The 14,801-nt window shown below is 39.5% G+C and overlaps 2 protein-coding genes across 3 annotated transcripts; both read left to right on the top strand.

Annotated features, from left to right (window-relative positions):
* The first annotated feature begins 28 nt into the window (after positions 1–28).
* On the top strand, positions 29–4,374 carry LOC105671415 (transducin beta-like protein 3). Its single transcript, XM_012365567.2, has 15 exons — positions 29–168; positions 295–346; positions 407–614; positions 875–1,049; positions 1,128–1,298; positions 1,367–1,542; positions 1,787–1,986; positions 2,054–2,257; positions 2,394–2,583; positions 2,660–2,781; positions 2,901–3,059; positions 3,126–3,291; positions 3,363–3,587; positions 3,678–3,805; positions 3,975–4,374. Exons 1-15 carry the CDS (start codon positions 143–145, stop codon positions 4,170–4,172), a joined length of 2,400 nt encoding a protein of 799 aa, XP_012220990.1. The 5' UTR covers positions 29–142; the 3' UTR covers positions 4,173–4,374.
* A 156-nt stretch (positions 4,375–4,530) lies between these two features.
* Positions 4,531–12,575, top strand: LOC137000401 (pH-sensitive chloride channel 2-like). Of its 2 annotated transcripts, XM_067356820.1 has the most exons (9): positions 4,531–5,130; positions 8,544–8,727; positions 8,830–9,059; positions 9,156–9,238; positions 9,745–9,900; positions 9,985–10,140; positions 10,231–10,396; positions 10,463–10,652; positions 11,272–12,575. In XM_067356820.1, exons 1-9 carry the CDS (start codon positions 5,048–5,050, stop codon positions 11,533–11,535), a joined length of 1,512 nt encoding a protein of 503 aa, XP_067212921.1. In that variant the 5' UTR covers positions 4,531–5,047; the 3' UTR covers positions 11,536–12,575. The 2 variants fall into 2 exon arrangements, with proteins under 2 accessions (XP_067212921.1, XP_067212922.1); XM_067356821.1 differs by lacking the exon at positions 9,985–10,140.
* The last annotated feature ends 2,226 nt before the right edge of the window (positions 12,576–14,801 follow it).

Genomic DNA, 14,801 nt, shown 5'->3' on the forward strand with positions numbered 1-14,801 from the left:
TAAGACCAGAAGGTGCCAATATTTGCATATAAAAATCTGAATTCAGATTGAAAATATTGTCTGCTCATGGTATTTTAAAAAAATGACATGATATAATTGAAAAAAAAAGAAAAATTTGTTCCCTCCTTGAGTGATATTAAAAATGAGCAAAGCTAATTTGAAAGAAGCGTTAGTATTATCTTACATAAATACATGTACTGCAACTGTTTCTTGATAACTGCAATGTTAACAATGTGACTTTAATAATGCTATGTTAATAATGTTGTATTAAAATGTTATATATTATATTTACAGGTTTGAAGTGGAATGCAAACAAGGAGCGTTTTACACCGGTGGAAATATACAAGTAAGTTTCTGAAAGAATTTGTCCATTTTGTTGTATATTTAACACATTCTTTCGTTGCAGTGGAGCAAGGACGGAGAGCACTTATTCTGCCAGAAAGGCGGCATTGTGTCTGTAATATCTGTGAGCAAAGGCTCTGTGATATCATCTTTGGGTCAGACGGATGCTGGTCAACAAGAGGATATGATAAATTGCTTCACTCTTGACGACGATGGCATAAGCTTAATCACTCATCACAAAAGTGGATTGTTCAAATTATGGGATTGGAAAGGTAATTCACATTTATATTTATATATTAATGGGTCACTTGAGATATTTTCAGAATGAAGTATAAATGGCATTAATGCAAATTCTGGAGAATTGTATTAATATTATACGTAAAGGAGATCTTGAAAAGTAAAAATAATTTTTAAAAAATATAAACCATTTTTTTATTTTACTTCAAGAACTTTTCAAATCTAGTTACTTTCAGCATGAATGTAATATTCTTATGTCTAATATTTTTATCCTTTTTTATTTTAACTGTTGCAGAGAATAAGTTGACAAAATTATGGAAATCTATTCATAAAGGACCAGTAGCGAGAATAACTCTTTTAAATGGTATCGCTTTAATGGCGTCTGGTGGAAGCGACAGTGCTGTTCGATTGTGGGATTTGCAACACCACACATGTACACATAATCTCAAAGGAGTGCAGGGAGTGATTAGGTATGGAGACATACATAAGATAAAGTACATTGCAAAATGTCTTTCAGAGTTAATACTGGTGCTTTTACTCTTGTTTAGTGTGTTGGAGTTCCATTCGGATGTTGAAAAGCAGCTTCTTTTTGCTGCTGGCGACGATGCAAAGATTCACGGTTGGGACATCACTACTGGACAGGAAAAGATTACTCTGTCTGGACATTTCAGCAAAGTAACATCACTTAGCTTTCACGAAAATGGGAATTACCTGATTAGGTAAGAAGGGAATATAGTTTATTATTAAATAAAATTATACCCTAAAATCAATAACTACGTGTGCGCAGTTCAGGGAGAGACAGAGTGCTAATTCTATGGGACATATCATCTGGAACATCCATACGCGTTTTACCGGTGTATGAAGGAATAGAAGGAGCGTTTATAATACGCTCTGAAGTCCTGCCAGCATTTGTTAAATCGCACAAAAGTAATGGTATATATGTTGCCTCAGCTGGTGAGAAAGGTGCGTTGACAAACAATTTATATGTTTAAGAATATGCATGGGTGATATATTAAAACATTTGAATATCTACGTCAAACCTAGACACATCCTCTAAATTATCTTAAGAATTGTTTACGTTTCGATAGAAAATTGTGTATTAATTATTGTGGTATAATCATGTTCTTAAATATAATTGTCAAGTACGATTCAAATTTAATCTTTCATTTTATCAATACGTGACTAATAAAGTACGAGAATTTTCCAGGTGTCGTTAAAATCTGGGAGATGAAGACAGGCAGGCAGATTTACGAACAAGACGATTCTCTGGTGCCACCGGCTAAGGAAGAAGGGAGTCTGTCGATTACGCACTTACTTTACAATAGTATCTGCAATCTTTTTGCGGTGGTATCCGTCGATCACAATATAATCATCCACTCATTGGATTTGTTTGAATGCAAAAAGCAGGTTGGTACACTTGGTGTGTAATTCCGCGAAACAAATCTCGTGCAGATACTAAACTAGATCGCGGCAGTTGGTGGGTTACAGCGACGAAATTCTGGACGTCGCGTATCTCGGAGCTGATGATAGCCACATCGCGCTCGCGACCAATAGCTGCGACATAAAGTTCTACGATATCGCCTCAATGAACTGCCAGCTGTTGTGCGGTCATACCGACAGCATTTTGGCACTTGCTACGAGTCCGGCAAACGTGAATCTGCTCGTGTCTTCGGCCAAGGTGTGTATTTCTTCATGATATTTAAGAACAATAATCACAGCAGTCTGCAATCAGACAATGCGATATACTTAGTGATATCAGACATATGCGAGATGGTACAATTGAAACTTTTATATCACAAAATTGTTATTTGTAGGACAACAGCGTTCGTGTATGGCTTTTGGACAAAGAGACGACAAGAATGTCTTGCATCGGACACGCCGTTAGACACACAGCATCCATCAGTTCTGTCGCTATATCTCAAACATCGACTAAATTCTTCACCACCGTCGCTCAAGATTCCTGCCTGAAGCTGTGGGAATTGTCCGACAACGTGGAAGCGCACAGTAAGTTGAATAAAACATAATTTCTCAAATAAAATTCCATTAACATGAGATAAAAGTGCATTACCGATATTTACAGGTCAAGATTTGCCATTAAATGTAAATCATACAGTATTAGCACATCAAAAGGAGATAAACTGCGTGGCCGTCTCGCCAAATGATAGATTGATCGCCACAGCATCGCAGGATAAAACTGCTAAGGTATACATTTGCATAGATCAAACTGGCTCGAGCGCAAGCGAGTAATTCTAAGGTTATGGGCGCTCCGCCAAAATTATAATCATTATTCGAATTACATGATAATTAAGTGATACCCGCAGTTGTGGTCCGCGGAGGATTTGCAGCTGCTCGGCGTATTTCACGGCCATCGAAGAGGCGTATGGTGCGTTCGATTCTCGCCAGCCGATCAGGTGCTCCTCACCACGTCCGCCGATTGCACGATGAAACTGTGGTCCTTGACTGAGCTCAATTGTCTGAAAGTAAGTGAAAGGAAATTGCTTATCCGTAATCTCATACCGTGACTTAATTCGCGTCTGTTATCACAGACGTTCGAAGGACACGAGTCCTCCGTCTTGAGGGGGGAGTTTCTGTCGCGCGGTTTGCAACTCATTACGGCGGGCGGAGACGGTCTTTTGAAATTGTGGAACGTCAAAACGTCCGAATGCATGTCCACTTTGGATCAGCACGAGAGCCACGTTTGGACGCTCGCAGGTAAGTTTCTTCAAAATTTACGCTAATATCTCAATTCTTACATATCGCCAGCATAAATGTGTGTGTAACAGTGACGAAGGATCAGAAGCACATAATCAGCGGCGGCAGTGACTCATTGTTGGTCATTTGGAGGGATGTGACTGAGGAAAGGCGGGCGCGAGAGGCGTCGGAAAAAGAGCAGCTCGCGCTCGAAGAACAGAAGTTGGCGAATTTGCTGAAAGCTGAAGAACTCCACGCCGCGTTGCGATTAGCTCTCAAATTGGAGCGGCCGTTGCAAGTCCTCAAGATCGCAGAAGGTACGATGGCTTCCGTCGAATAGCAAGAAATTTGTAACTTACGTTGATTTGTTACGTATATTTATAATTACACACATTTTTCTATCCCAGCCATATTGAGAAAGGGAAATAACGAGCTCGTGGAAATCATAAAGGAATTAAAACCAGTCCGCAAACAAGCGTTACTCAGGTGCGCGGTTACGTGGAACACGAATAGTCGGAATTCACACGCCGCTCAGGTATAATGCGAAATTTAATCATTTACAGTTCAATAGAGATTCGATAGTTTCCGTAATTAATAAATTTAATGGGCGCGATAATTAGTGATTCGATGAATTCAACACAGTCGGGTTAAAATCCACTAATTTTGCACAGGAATTCTGAATTTTTCCTTTTTGCTCTTTTCAGGTGGTGATAAATGCTTTGATAACGGAGATCGGCACTCAGCAGCTGCAGATGTCGGGATTATCTTCCACTCTAGAAGCTACGATACCTTATACTGATAGACACTTCAAAAGATTAACCAAGCTTTTGCAGGATCTTCACCTATTGACTTATACGGTTAATCGCATGAAACCTAATATTGTATCAATTGGCACTAAATAGGAATACATGTTGTGCAAATGGAATATTCATGATATACCCGACGAATGCGATCGTATTATCTCTGCAGTGCGGTATCGTGAACCCAAGCGTCGTATATCTTTCGCGCCTCTAACGTGGAATATTCAAGGAATACACATTATGTATCATATGTTTCATATTATACATAAGTATGTATAAATAAAATGTACAAATTCTGTTTTTATATTTACGACATTTTTTCACGTGGCTGTTGATTTCATCAAACTGTTATCTATACTTGTAGCAAATTTATACTTTTAAATATCGGTTGCAACAGCGGCGAGTACGACAGCGCTAGGCGAAAACAAGAGCGCACCTGGGCGCGCGATCACGCTATGATAAAGCCTTCGTGTTCGCGTGGGGGATAAGAGAAATTTCGTTGCACAGAAATGTGAATCATGGACCATTAGGCAGAGCTTGCGCTCATCTTTTCGCGCAACATTCGGTAAACAATTACGCATACGTGGATTCCGGGAAGTCAGCGCAACGATAACTGATATTGAAGTCGCGCGTGCATGCCGTAGAATTAGTGCATTGCGTTAGAAACGGCGGTGTATAAATTACACGATGAGATGAGAGAGTGCTAAAGTCTACACAACATTGTTAAGTTTTATACATACGACGAGTACGTATACGCGTTGATGTCACACATCACACTTTTTTTTCACACGTATATATCTGCGCGTATGTGTGTATTCGAGCGAGTCTGGAGGAGCACCATGAGAGTGGGAGCGAGGTTTGGTCTGGGCGTCTGGTTTCCAGCGAATTTCCTCGCCCGAGCACGCCGACGGCTTACAAGGAAGGATCAGTCGGAACCTATTAGTGGTACAGTTAAGTGACAAAAGGGGGCTTTAAGGATGACTCTCGGAGGAGGAGTCTTCGTTCTGGCGCTCTCCGTTTATCTGTTGCGCGCACCGTTGCTCGCGGATGCGACCAAAGTGTAAGCTGCACAACGAATTTACTCGGAGGAAATTTTTCTCTAAAATCTTCAGGGAAAAAATTTTTTTTTCATTTTCCGAAAATTGAAAGAATCACTTTTGAAATGTGCGTAGAAAGGATTTAAAAATTAAAAAAAAAAAAAAAAAAAAAAATACGTTACTTTGGAAGCCGACAGACAAGCGCGTGCAATTTACATGCGCCGGCCTGTCTGCTTCTTACAGACAAAACAGAAAGAATTATACTCAATATATCTTGTGTATTATAAAAATGTTTCCTATATTTTGCAATTCACACTTGGATGTCGAAGTTCAGTCGAGAAGCGGTTTTTTCACGTTGGTTTATTTGAACACGCAATGGTACTCGGTGCTAATTTATAACAGAATCTGAATAAATATTTAAAACTTGCAATTTTTCGTCCGTCTAAGAAACGGTGATTATCCGCCTGGAATGACACTTGGTCGCGGCCGTTAGTGGTTCCTGCGAAATATACGCTTGATAAATTTTCCGCAAAACCGCAAGTCTCATTCATTCGCGCGGCGCACCACGCCGTCCGCTTTCGTCGTTTTATTCCGAAGGGTCCTGCCGCACCACTGTAAGATAATACGAAAAAACGAAGAGAGAGAGAAAAAAAAAACGACACGTTAATGTCATTCAATCTTTATCCTCGTTTTCCCGCGAATAATATATCATTTACGTAAGTCCCGGCTAAGCGACTCGGCGCGACTTTGCGCACGTTGGATTATACGGAAATACGGCGTAATATGAGGCAAAATTTTGCTTAATTATTATTTTCGGCCTTGCGAAACATTTTATGGCTGCTTTCGCGAACTTATTGGCGCGTGACATTCGACCTCGTGAATGCGATCAGCCGCCATCATTAACGAATCAGAGCAATGTCCGTGAACCGTTCCGCGGCGAAAGAGCGCTTTTTACGTACGGCGCAAAAAATCTTCATCTGCTCTTTCCTTTTTCGTCGTAAATCCGTGAGACGGGAATGACACCTTCGTGACAAAAGCCGTTTAACGAAACACTCGCCGGGAACTATCGCTCGTTTTCGCGTGCGCGTCTTTCGGTTTGACGACAAACAAGCATCGGATTTACACTTGTTCAAACATTGGCATTCGAAAACTTAATCTCTGTTTTCTCGTCGACTTTTTTTCACTCGTCGCACCGCTTTGCTTCGCCATTATTGTGCTCGCCTTTTTATTCGCTAATTTGTTCGCTCTAAATATCTTGATTAAAACGACAGAAATGTCAATATAGGCGCCAAACCAGTGAAATTAATATGTAGAAAAAATGATATATCATAGAATGGAAGATATAGAGTTTGTCGCTCGATTTGATCGTTCCATTGAACCATCAGATAATTAATAAAACTTTTGTCGATAATATATTTCACAAAAACCCACACAATTTCGCACAAACTTCGTTAGTTGCCTGATATTTTCATCGCTAGAATCCAAAATATGTCCCAAAGTTTGTTCTGAAAGAAATATTCTTTTGATTGTCATAATTCATCTTATAACATAAATTAATCCTTTCAGTCATTTCGTAAATTAAATAATATCATTTCATACTTTATTTTGAAATATTTCAAAAAGTTATGACAATCGAAAAAGTATTTCCCTCGGAATAAAATTTGATCCATTTTTTGGATTCTTAATAGCAAGAAATATATTTCAATTCGAGTCAAGTGGCATTCTATATTTTGCGTTCCATTGTATATTATATTAATTGCATCTAATTATAAACACATATAATATTACATTAAAAACTTTAAATCGCGGTTAAATAAAAAAATCACGTAATTATAAGAAAAAAATAGAGAAATCTCACCTAGAATAAAATTCTCTTAAGAAAAAAGTAACATTTTATATCTTAATTGCACGAAAAAATATGTTTAGAAATTTCAAAGAATACTCTAATTACTTCGAAATTGATTTTTCTTCGGATTTTCTTTTCGGTATAATTAAAGCACTCTGTACAAATATTAATTAGTGCGGCCTGTGACATGTCACATGACACGGTATAACGTCAGAGGGGTTTAATCCTAATCGCGATCGGTACATACAATTCGATGAAGACAAAGATGCGCATAAATACACTGGTATCTTATATAAACAGAATATTTAGCGAGTATGTTTGATATCATAAATTCAGGTAGCACACCGAGTGAGATAAGAACTTAATAAAGTCGGCGGTGTTTCTTTGTGCCTTACGAATAAAGCACGTGTACACTCGGCGTCTATATTTTCTTGCAAAATGTAATTTCCATCACGTGACTTTAATGCGTCTGGTCCGCCGTTTTATAAGTTCTTAAACTTCTATTCTGGTAGAAATATTAAATCGAAAGAAAATTAATTTTCAACATTATCACGTGAGCGAGAAACAAGGGTTTTTTTTTTTTTTGTAAACATCGTCTCACAGAATTTGGCAGTCTCGCATTTCTCTAGAGAAACAAAAATAAAGCGAAAAAAGAAAAATTTTATTGCAGTTTGCAAGAATTTCGCTCTGGTTTACACAATTCTCTCCGATTGCAATGCTTGTAATTATTCTCTAGAATAACGTTCGACTTTTTCGAATAAATTTTCTGTCGATTTAATATTTCTATCAGAGTAGAAATTTAGAAGCTTACAAAACGGGAGACCAGACGCAAGTCTTAAAGTCGAACAGAATTGTGAAGGAAGCAGAAAAAAATTGCTGTAAGTTGCAATAAAGTTTTGTTTCTACTTCTTCTCGTGGATTACTCCATCGAGAAACGTGATATAGCTTCTCAATTTGCCAAATTAACAATCAACAATTTTATTCAAGACAGAACTGAACAGAAAAGTGACGATATTTGTGCGCTTAATTAAGACTTGCGCTTGATCGACTCGTGATACAAGTAGCTGCGTGAGTCTTCGTTCTTTACAAAGTCACATGCGCGTCGTGTGATAGAAAAATTAGTTTCGGTACGCAATTATCTGTAGTCTTAATGCTGTAACGTGTCATCTACATCAATACAAAGAGCTAATGAACATACATCGGAGACAGATACGCGACGCGACGAGGTCTGGAATATTAATTCGAGCATCTTCTTTCAAAGTCGGGACGTATGTTCTATTGACCGTTTGACGTGCAACTTGTTACGTTCAAGTTTCATAAAACTGGCGCACTTCCTCCTTATTTAGTCCCCAGCCGTCGTAATTTGATACGACTGAGTTAGGAAACAATGAGAGAGACCGCAAGACCCCTTGAGATGTCGCGGTATTTTCTTTCATGTGTTTTTATCGCGTCACGTTATCCCTTTCGTCATGTTTTGGAGATTTGAAACTGAATAAAGGCGTGCGATTGTTGGTGCGAGCTGCGCATCTGCTAATTGAAAATAAACAAACGAAGAATAGATTTTAAGAAGGTACTTTATGTGCATTGCAGATTGGGAAATTGCCCGTCGTTCAGCAGCTCCATGACGCAAACGGAACTCCTGCAGGAACTGGCGAACGAGTGTCGGTACGACAAAATGGTGAGGCCGCCCGGAGTGGAGAATGCGATCGATCCGATCAGAATCTACACCAAAGCTTTTATCTACACGATAAAGTCCAACATGGCGAAAACTCTGGTACCCCGACAATTTTACTTATATACCTTGCGTGGGCGATGAGGCGTAGCACGGGCGTCGTCCAGGATCGATAATGACGTGAGAATAAATGACACATTGCAGCAATTTGACGTGCATCTAATGCTGCAGTTCCGTTATCTGGACAAACGGCTCGAGTTCACGGACATAGCCCCGTACATGAATCAGATATACGGCGGCCAAAACGCTCACGCGCTCATCTGGACGCCCACCGTGTACGTCGCGAACGAGCGTTCGTCGGCCGTGATGGGAAACGGCGTCAAAGATCTGCTCATCTCCATCAGTCCCGGCGGCATGGTTATCTTGAACACGAGGTAGATTTTCACGACGATTCGATCGTCGAGGCAAGCGAACCGTGCAATGCAATTCGATGAGCAAGCCTGTTTATGGGGCGCCCGCTTGAATTTCAGATTGGTGACCATGCTGAATTGCGGGCTTCGACTGGAAAAGTTTCCGTTTGACGTGCAAGAATGCCCGCTGGTGTTCGAAAGCTGTAGGACTGCCATTGTTGTATTATCAGCGTAACTTTGACGCACGATGCTCTTCTAACAATCGCTAACGAAATATTATGCAATGCAGCTGAAAAAATGGTGTGCTGCCTAGAGAAAAGCATCGTGCGAAGCTTAACACCGCACAAATGCGCACATTGAGAAAAAAGTTTAGAACATTTTTTTTTTTCCATCCAGCTATATGTTTTGATAGATTTGAGATTAGTGTTGATTCGATCCAACTTGATCGTTACTTTAGCCACTCGGATGGATCGATCGCAAATCGATTAAAATTTATAAGCTCCAGAATTCTCTAAATTATACGGAAAACCACATAATTCTTTTTCAATTGCACGTGTTGAAAAATGCATAAATCTTCTTACTTCAGTACGCAAATTTTGAACGAAATAATCGTCAGCATAGTATGTTTAATCGTCAGAGCCACTTTTCTTTTCAGTGCATTATATTGACGCTTAGCCGTGTCTCATGCAAACGATTGCTTTACCTGCAGGGACTCACAATGTCAACGAAATGGTGCTGGACTGGGACAATGATTCGATTGTCGTCGCGAGTGATTTATATCTGACGGAGTACAAGCTCGTGGACACGTGGACCAATCGCTCCGGCGTATCTTACACCGAGACGCAGCATATTTACGGGCATTTCGGTAAAACTCAAATCCAAATAATTTTTTGATGCGATTTAAAAAAAAAAAAAAAAGCATGCACGACTAATGATACGACGATTGCAGCCGGCAATTTCAGTTCGATAAGTATTACGTTTAAACTTGCGCGTGAAATGGGATTCTTCATGATGGACTATTACGTGCCGTCTATATTGATCGTCGTAGTCTCTTGGGTGTCCTTCTGGTTACACCAGGACGCAAGTGCGCCGCGAATAGTTTTAGGTAAAATATCTGTGTATGAAGCAGACGGAGCGGCAATATACGATGCCGGCGTTGATATTTGAGGGACTTGCGCGAACCTTGCACTTTCAGGAACGAACACCATCCTGGCGTTCATGACGCTTGCGTCGAAAGTGGAAAATTCGTTGCCGAAGGTGTCTTACATAAAAGCGAGTGAGATTTGGTTTTTGGGCTGCACGGTGTTCCTGTTCGCGGCAATGGTCGAGTTCGCCTTCGTCAACACGATATACAGGAGAAAGTATGTGAACTTTTTTCCCCCCCCGCGGAGCTTTAAGCTTCCACAGTAACGTGTTCGTGTGCGCAGGAAGAATGTGCCGTTGAAGAAAGTCAACAGCAAGTACATTCTGAAGTCAACTTTGACCCCGCGACTGGCGAGAAAGCAGTTCCAGAAGAATACAACCGGACTGGAACGCTCGCGATCGTGGTCGTCGTTAGATAACACGAATACGAACAGCGAGCAGGACTTCACGAGTCAGAATTATCTCACCGTACACGTGAGTCGCCAATAAAATAATTTACTCTCAATGCTAAGCCGCAAAGCGCGCCGAGAAACAATCTCTTCGAAGAAGAACAGTTAATTCCGTCCTGCGTCTCGCAAATCTCTTTCTTGCATTAGTCAAAGAGATCTTAAACGAAATCGTCTTCAGCTTCATCACGTAATATTCTTTTGTAACTGAGACATATTTATTACCTCTAAGTATTCGCAAAGAGCGCAAGATTATTTACGCTTTTTCGTATCAATGCGTAATAAATTAATACGTAAACACAACTGCATACATAATTTACTGCATTTTAATTTACATATATATAAAATTAATCATTATATTTTATTTCTGAACAAAATTTCTTTCACATTATATTATCAATTCTATATAAATTCTTCTAATAAAACAATGAAGAATAAAAAAATGTTTATAAATTTTTATTTTTATATCTTAAAAAACTTTATAAAAAATTGTTATACATTTCACAAACTTTTAAACAAATCTAAATAATGATTTTAATCTTTCTTCAATACATAAAATTTTCTTCTAAGTAGAGCTTATTGTTAAAGAGACCAAGACAATTTATGTAACAGTTCCGTCGCGAAATTGTCACGTTCGCTCTTTCCAGAGCTTTCCGAGCACAATCAACATTCCGTCAGTGAGAATAGAGGAGGACAAGGATCCGGATTGCTCTGTCGGCAGTATCACGACCATCGACAGCACTCCGCCATCCAAGCCCTTTCCTCGCAGGGCGACTCTCGCCAAGCTGCACAATTTTACGACGATGACACCGCAGGAAATCGCGCAGTGGATCGACAAGCGCAGCAGAATAGTCTTCCCCGTGTCGTTCATCATATTCAACATACTCTACTGGTCTTTTATATGGATCTGAGATCGTACGCTAATTCATTTAATTTGGTAAACGCGTTTCGGCTGTACGTACAACGAAACTCGGAAAGACGCGAGAATGACGAGACTCGACAGCATCAATGAAGAGTATTGCACACAAGTGCAAGCTGCTGCCTTTTAGACTTATTCGTACAATGATTTTCTTGTCGAAAATAGAATTTTATTAAAACTGAAAGAATATCGCGTAAAAGAACCTTTGCCCGGAAGTAATGGCGATACTCTTTCTTGGTGCTGTCAAAATGTTCGCACGAAGTAAGATTAGAGAAGTAGAACACATAACATTTCCACACGACGGTTCTAAGTGTAAAACTTAAATTCTCCGCGAGTGAAAAATTCTGCAGCAAAAATATGAAGCGTTTATGGTTTTATGTTATTTTAACTTAATTGTATAGTGAATGTCTTTTTACAAGGATCAAATTTTAAGAGTATATTTCACTCATTGTAATAATAAGAAACGCATATAAACATAGTTCCGCAAATGTTTGATTTCCAAGTTACAGTTTTTGAAAGTTTCACATTCTGTCATAAAATATCTAGCAAAATGCTATTCATATAATACTTCTCGATGCATCGCCTGCGCCTATATTTTTTTAATGTAAATTAACTTTTGTACATAGAAGTGTCAAGGTGAATAAAAAATAGATATGAGATATTTCGTACCTTATCGCGGAATGGGAAACTTTGAAAAGTCGCTTAGGAATGAATCATTTGCGAGTTTGTTTATAGAACACTTTCTTATCCTAAAATTTGATCGCTTATCTCAGAAACGCGTATAAAACTAAATCAAACAATTTTTGAAAATGTGAGTTTTGCATGTAAACTCCGCAGATAACATCTACGTCGAGCAAACTACTATTCCGCAGTTCATCATCATATCGTAATTTATGCAGAATCCTGTACGAAATAGATCAAAGTAACGTTTGCGAAACAATTGCATTTCGCATATTGACGTTTTTTTTTTTGTCATATCATATTGTACAATCGCGTTTTTACTGGAAATGAATGAATCACCGAAATCCTGAATATCGGCCTATTATATTTTCACCTCGCCCTCGAAACGTCTCCTATCTTCCTGCGTGCGTGTCGAGCGAAAAGATATGATCGATCTTAAAAGAGATACGATCGGTGCGGCGCGCGCGCGCGCGCGCGCGCGTGCTTTACGGCGAGATGGATGTGTGTGTTCGAGAAACGTCGTAGGAGTGAAGGTCACTTTCAGTGGCTCGAAGGGTTGAGAATGGTCAATCTACATGTCTCACGCAATTTCCTTGTAATGGAATTCTCCGATACTCTCTGGCGGAGCAATTAATGCGCGGACGGCGCTTTTTCGCGCACTCTTAAAATAGCCGCGCGATATGTCCGCCTTCGCGTTTTCCTCCTTCGTGTTCCCGTTCAAATACGCTCGCGCCAATGTCGAGTTCACCGAGTTCGCGTTAATATTTATGTCGCCGAAGCGGCTTCTGTCATATTAATACGCGTGTCACATTACCGAGTAGCGCTCCGCCGAAACCGGCGCTCGTTCATTATTATTTCCGTCGAATTTTCTGCTAACAATAATCCGCTTTCAATAATCGAATGCAACGCCGTTATTTGGAGGTCAGAGGTGGTGAACCCTCTTCCGCCGCCGCCGCATAATGCCCGTTTAACGTTTCCTTCGTTCCTAAATATCGATCGGCAATATCTGACCGGTCTACTCAGCGGTGCTGACCTCGATGCTTAACTGTGTCCAGCATTGATTACTTTCGTCGGTCGAAAATGATAGTGGAACGGATAGCCGCGCGCCAGAACAGGCGCGAGTTGCGATTGCACGCTCCTACGATTCAAAGTATAATTACTTTTTAGATTCTGAAAGACGCGATATTCAAAATCGCTGTTTCTGACAAAGGAAAATGGAACAAGGCTGACGCTAAGACCAACCATTTGAAAAATCGATGCTCTAATGCCTTACATAATGCCTCTAATGTACCTACATTCACGGCGATTGAAAAATTCCAACAAACCTAACGTTAATTATTTCCACAATCAAGATTGCATCCCGTGAAGCTTTCACCGTAACTCGCTTTAAACGATCTGGGATTCGCGATTTAGGATTTTTCTATTTGCAATTTTATGTTATTTTTTTGTACAGTCTTTTTACGAATTAAATTTTAAGAAAACAAACAGACGATATAAAACCACGCGCTGCAATTAATTTAAAACAGATTTTACCTTAATAGTATTTCACTTTGCAGCTTATAGGCAGAAAGTAGAAATTTGTGATGAATAATATCTCTCGACATTTAATAAAGAATCGATCTAAAGAAGAATCTGTCATTAAAATTAAGGCGGCCTTAAGAGAAACGCTGTGCATTCGTATATATATCCGGATATACGTGATAAGAGATTATAAATAGAATTTTCTTGCGAATTATAGATCGTCGAAAGCTTAAGACGCAATCAACGTTCCTTTATCGGCGCGTACAACGCGGACATAAATAAATATCGTCGATGTGCAGCTGATAATGCAGCGGATTGCCGAGGGAGAAATTAATCGGTATTGTGTTAAATACAGCGCTGCAGATACACATATCTGATCGATTGCAATCGCGAAATTGCTAAGTGCGCCGACAAACGTAACTCTCTTCTCCGTGCGCCCGCTCATCCTTGACATTCTCGCGTTATTAATCGCAGCTTGATCAAGGAAGCGCGCAACTTGTTGAACAAACCGCGATTTGCGAGACTTTAAACGATAGGCTTTAACTCTACTTACACAATTGAGTGTTGAGTTATATATCGCATTAACTTCCGTGTGCCATATCTAGACGCTCGTAACTGCAGAGCATGCTTTTCACTCGCCTACTTCATAAATAATTCCTCGAGCTTTTCTTTTGGAATTGCAACATGTCAAGAAACGTCAACCAATTCTTCTCTCGCGCATTTAACTAAAAAAATAACACTATATCAAACAGTTAATTTGGCGTTGCTGCATCACAACTTTTTTTTTAACTAAAAATAATTAAATAATTGAGTTTATAAATTTTTTACTTCACATCAACGGCATTCATAAGAAATATCGTAACTGCGTTTCTCAAGAAAAATATTTTACGAACATCTCTCTCACCCAAAAGCAAAAAATCATATATAACGTCTGCTTTATATCAACGACAGTAAAATTAATCCTGTAATTAAAATTCTTAAGTGAATGATTGCTTTTTGCGTGTTATGTCTTGCGATGACCAACGGTGTCGATTCACTTTTCTCTTTCTTACGGGA

Source organism: Linepithema humile, chromosome 6 (assembly GCF_040581485.1).
Source record: "Linepithema humile isolate Giens D197 chromosome 6, Lhum_UNIL_v1.0, whole genome shotgun sequence".
In the NCBI taxonomy this organism is placed as follows: domain Eukaryota; kingdom Metazoa; phylum Arthropoda; class Insecta; order Hymenoptera; family Formicidae; genus Linepithema; species Linepithema humile.

What these genes read in the sequence shown, in the direction of transcription:
- LOC105671415 (XM_012365567.2), top strand. Translation starts at nt 143, where the DNA reads ATGAGCAAAGCTAATTTGAAAGAAGC. An exon ending in AGTCCTCAAGATCGCAGAAG is followed by an intron (nt 3,588 to 3,677) that starts GTACGATGGCTT and finishes TTTCTATCCCAG; the next exon opens with CCATATTGAGAAAGGGAAAT. An exon ending in GGAATTCACACGCCGCTCAG is followed by an intron (nt 3,806 to 3,974) that starts GTATAATGCGAA and finishes TGCTCTTTTCAG; the next exon opens with GTGGTGATAAATGCTTTGAT.
- LOC137000401 (XM_067356820.1), top strand. Translation starts at nt 5,048, where the DNA reads ATGACTCTCGGAGGAGGAGTCTTCGTTCTGGCGCTCTCCGTTTATCTG. An exon ending in ATGGTTATCTTGAACACGAG is followed by an intron (nt 9,060 to 9,155) that starts GTAGATTTTCAC and finishes CTTGAATTTCAG; the next exon opens with ATTGGTGACCATGCTGAATT. An exon ending in AACACGATATACAGGAGAAA is followed by an intron (nt 10,397 to 10,462) that starts GTATGTGAACTT and finishes TCGTGTGCGCAG; the next exon opens with GAAGAATGTGCCGTTGAAGA.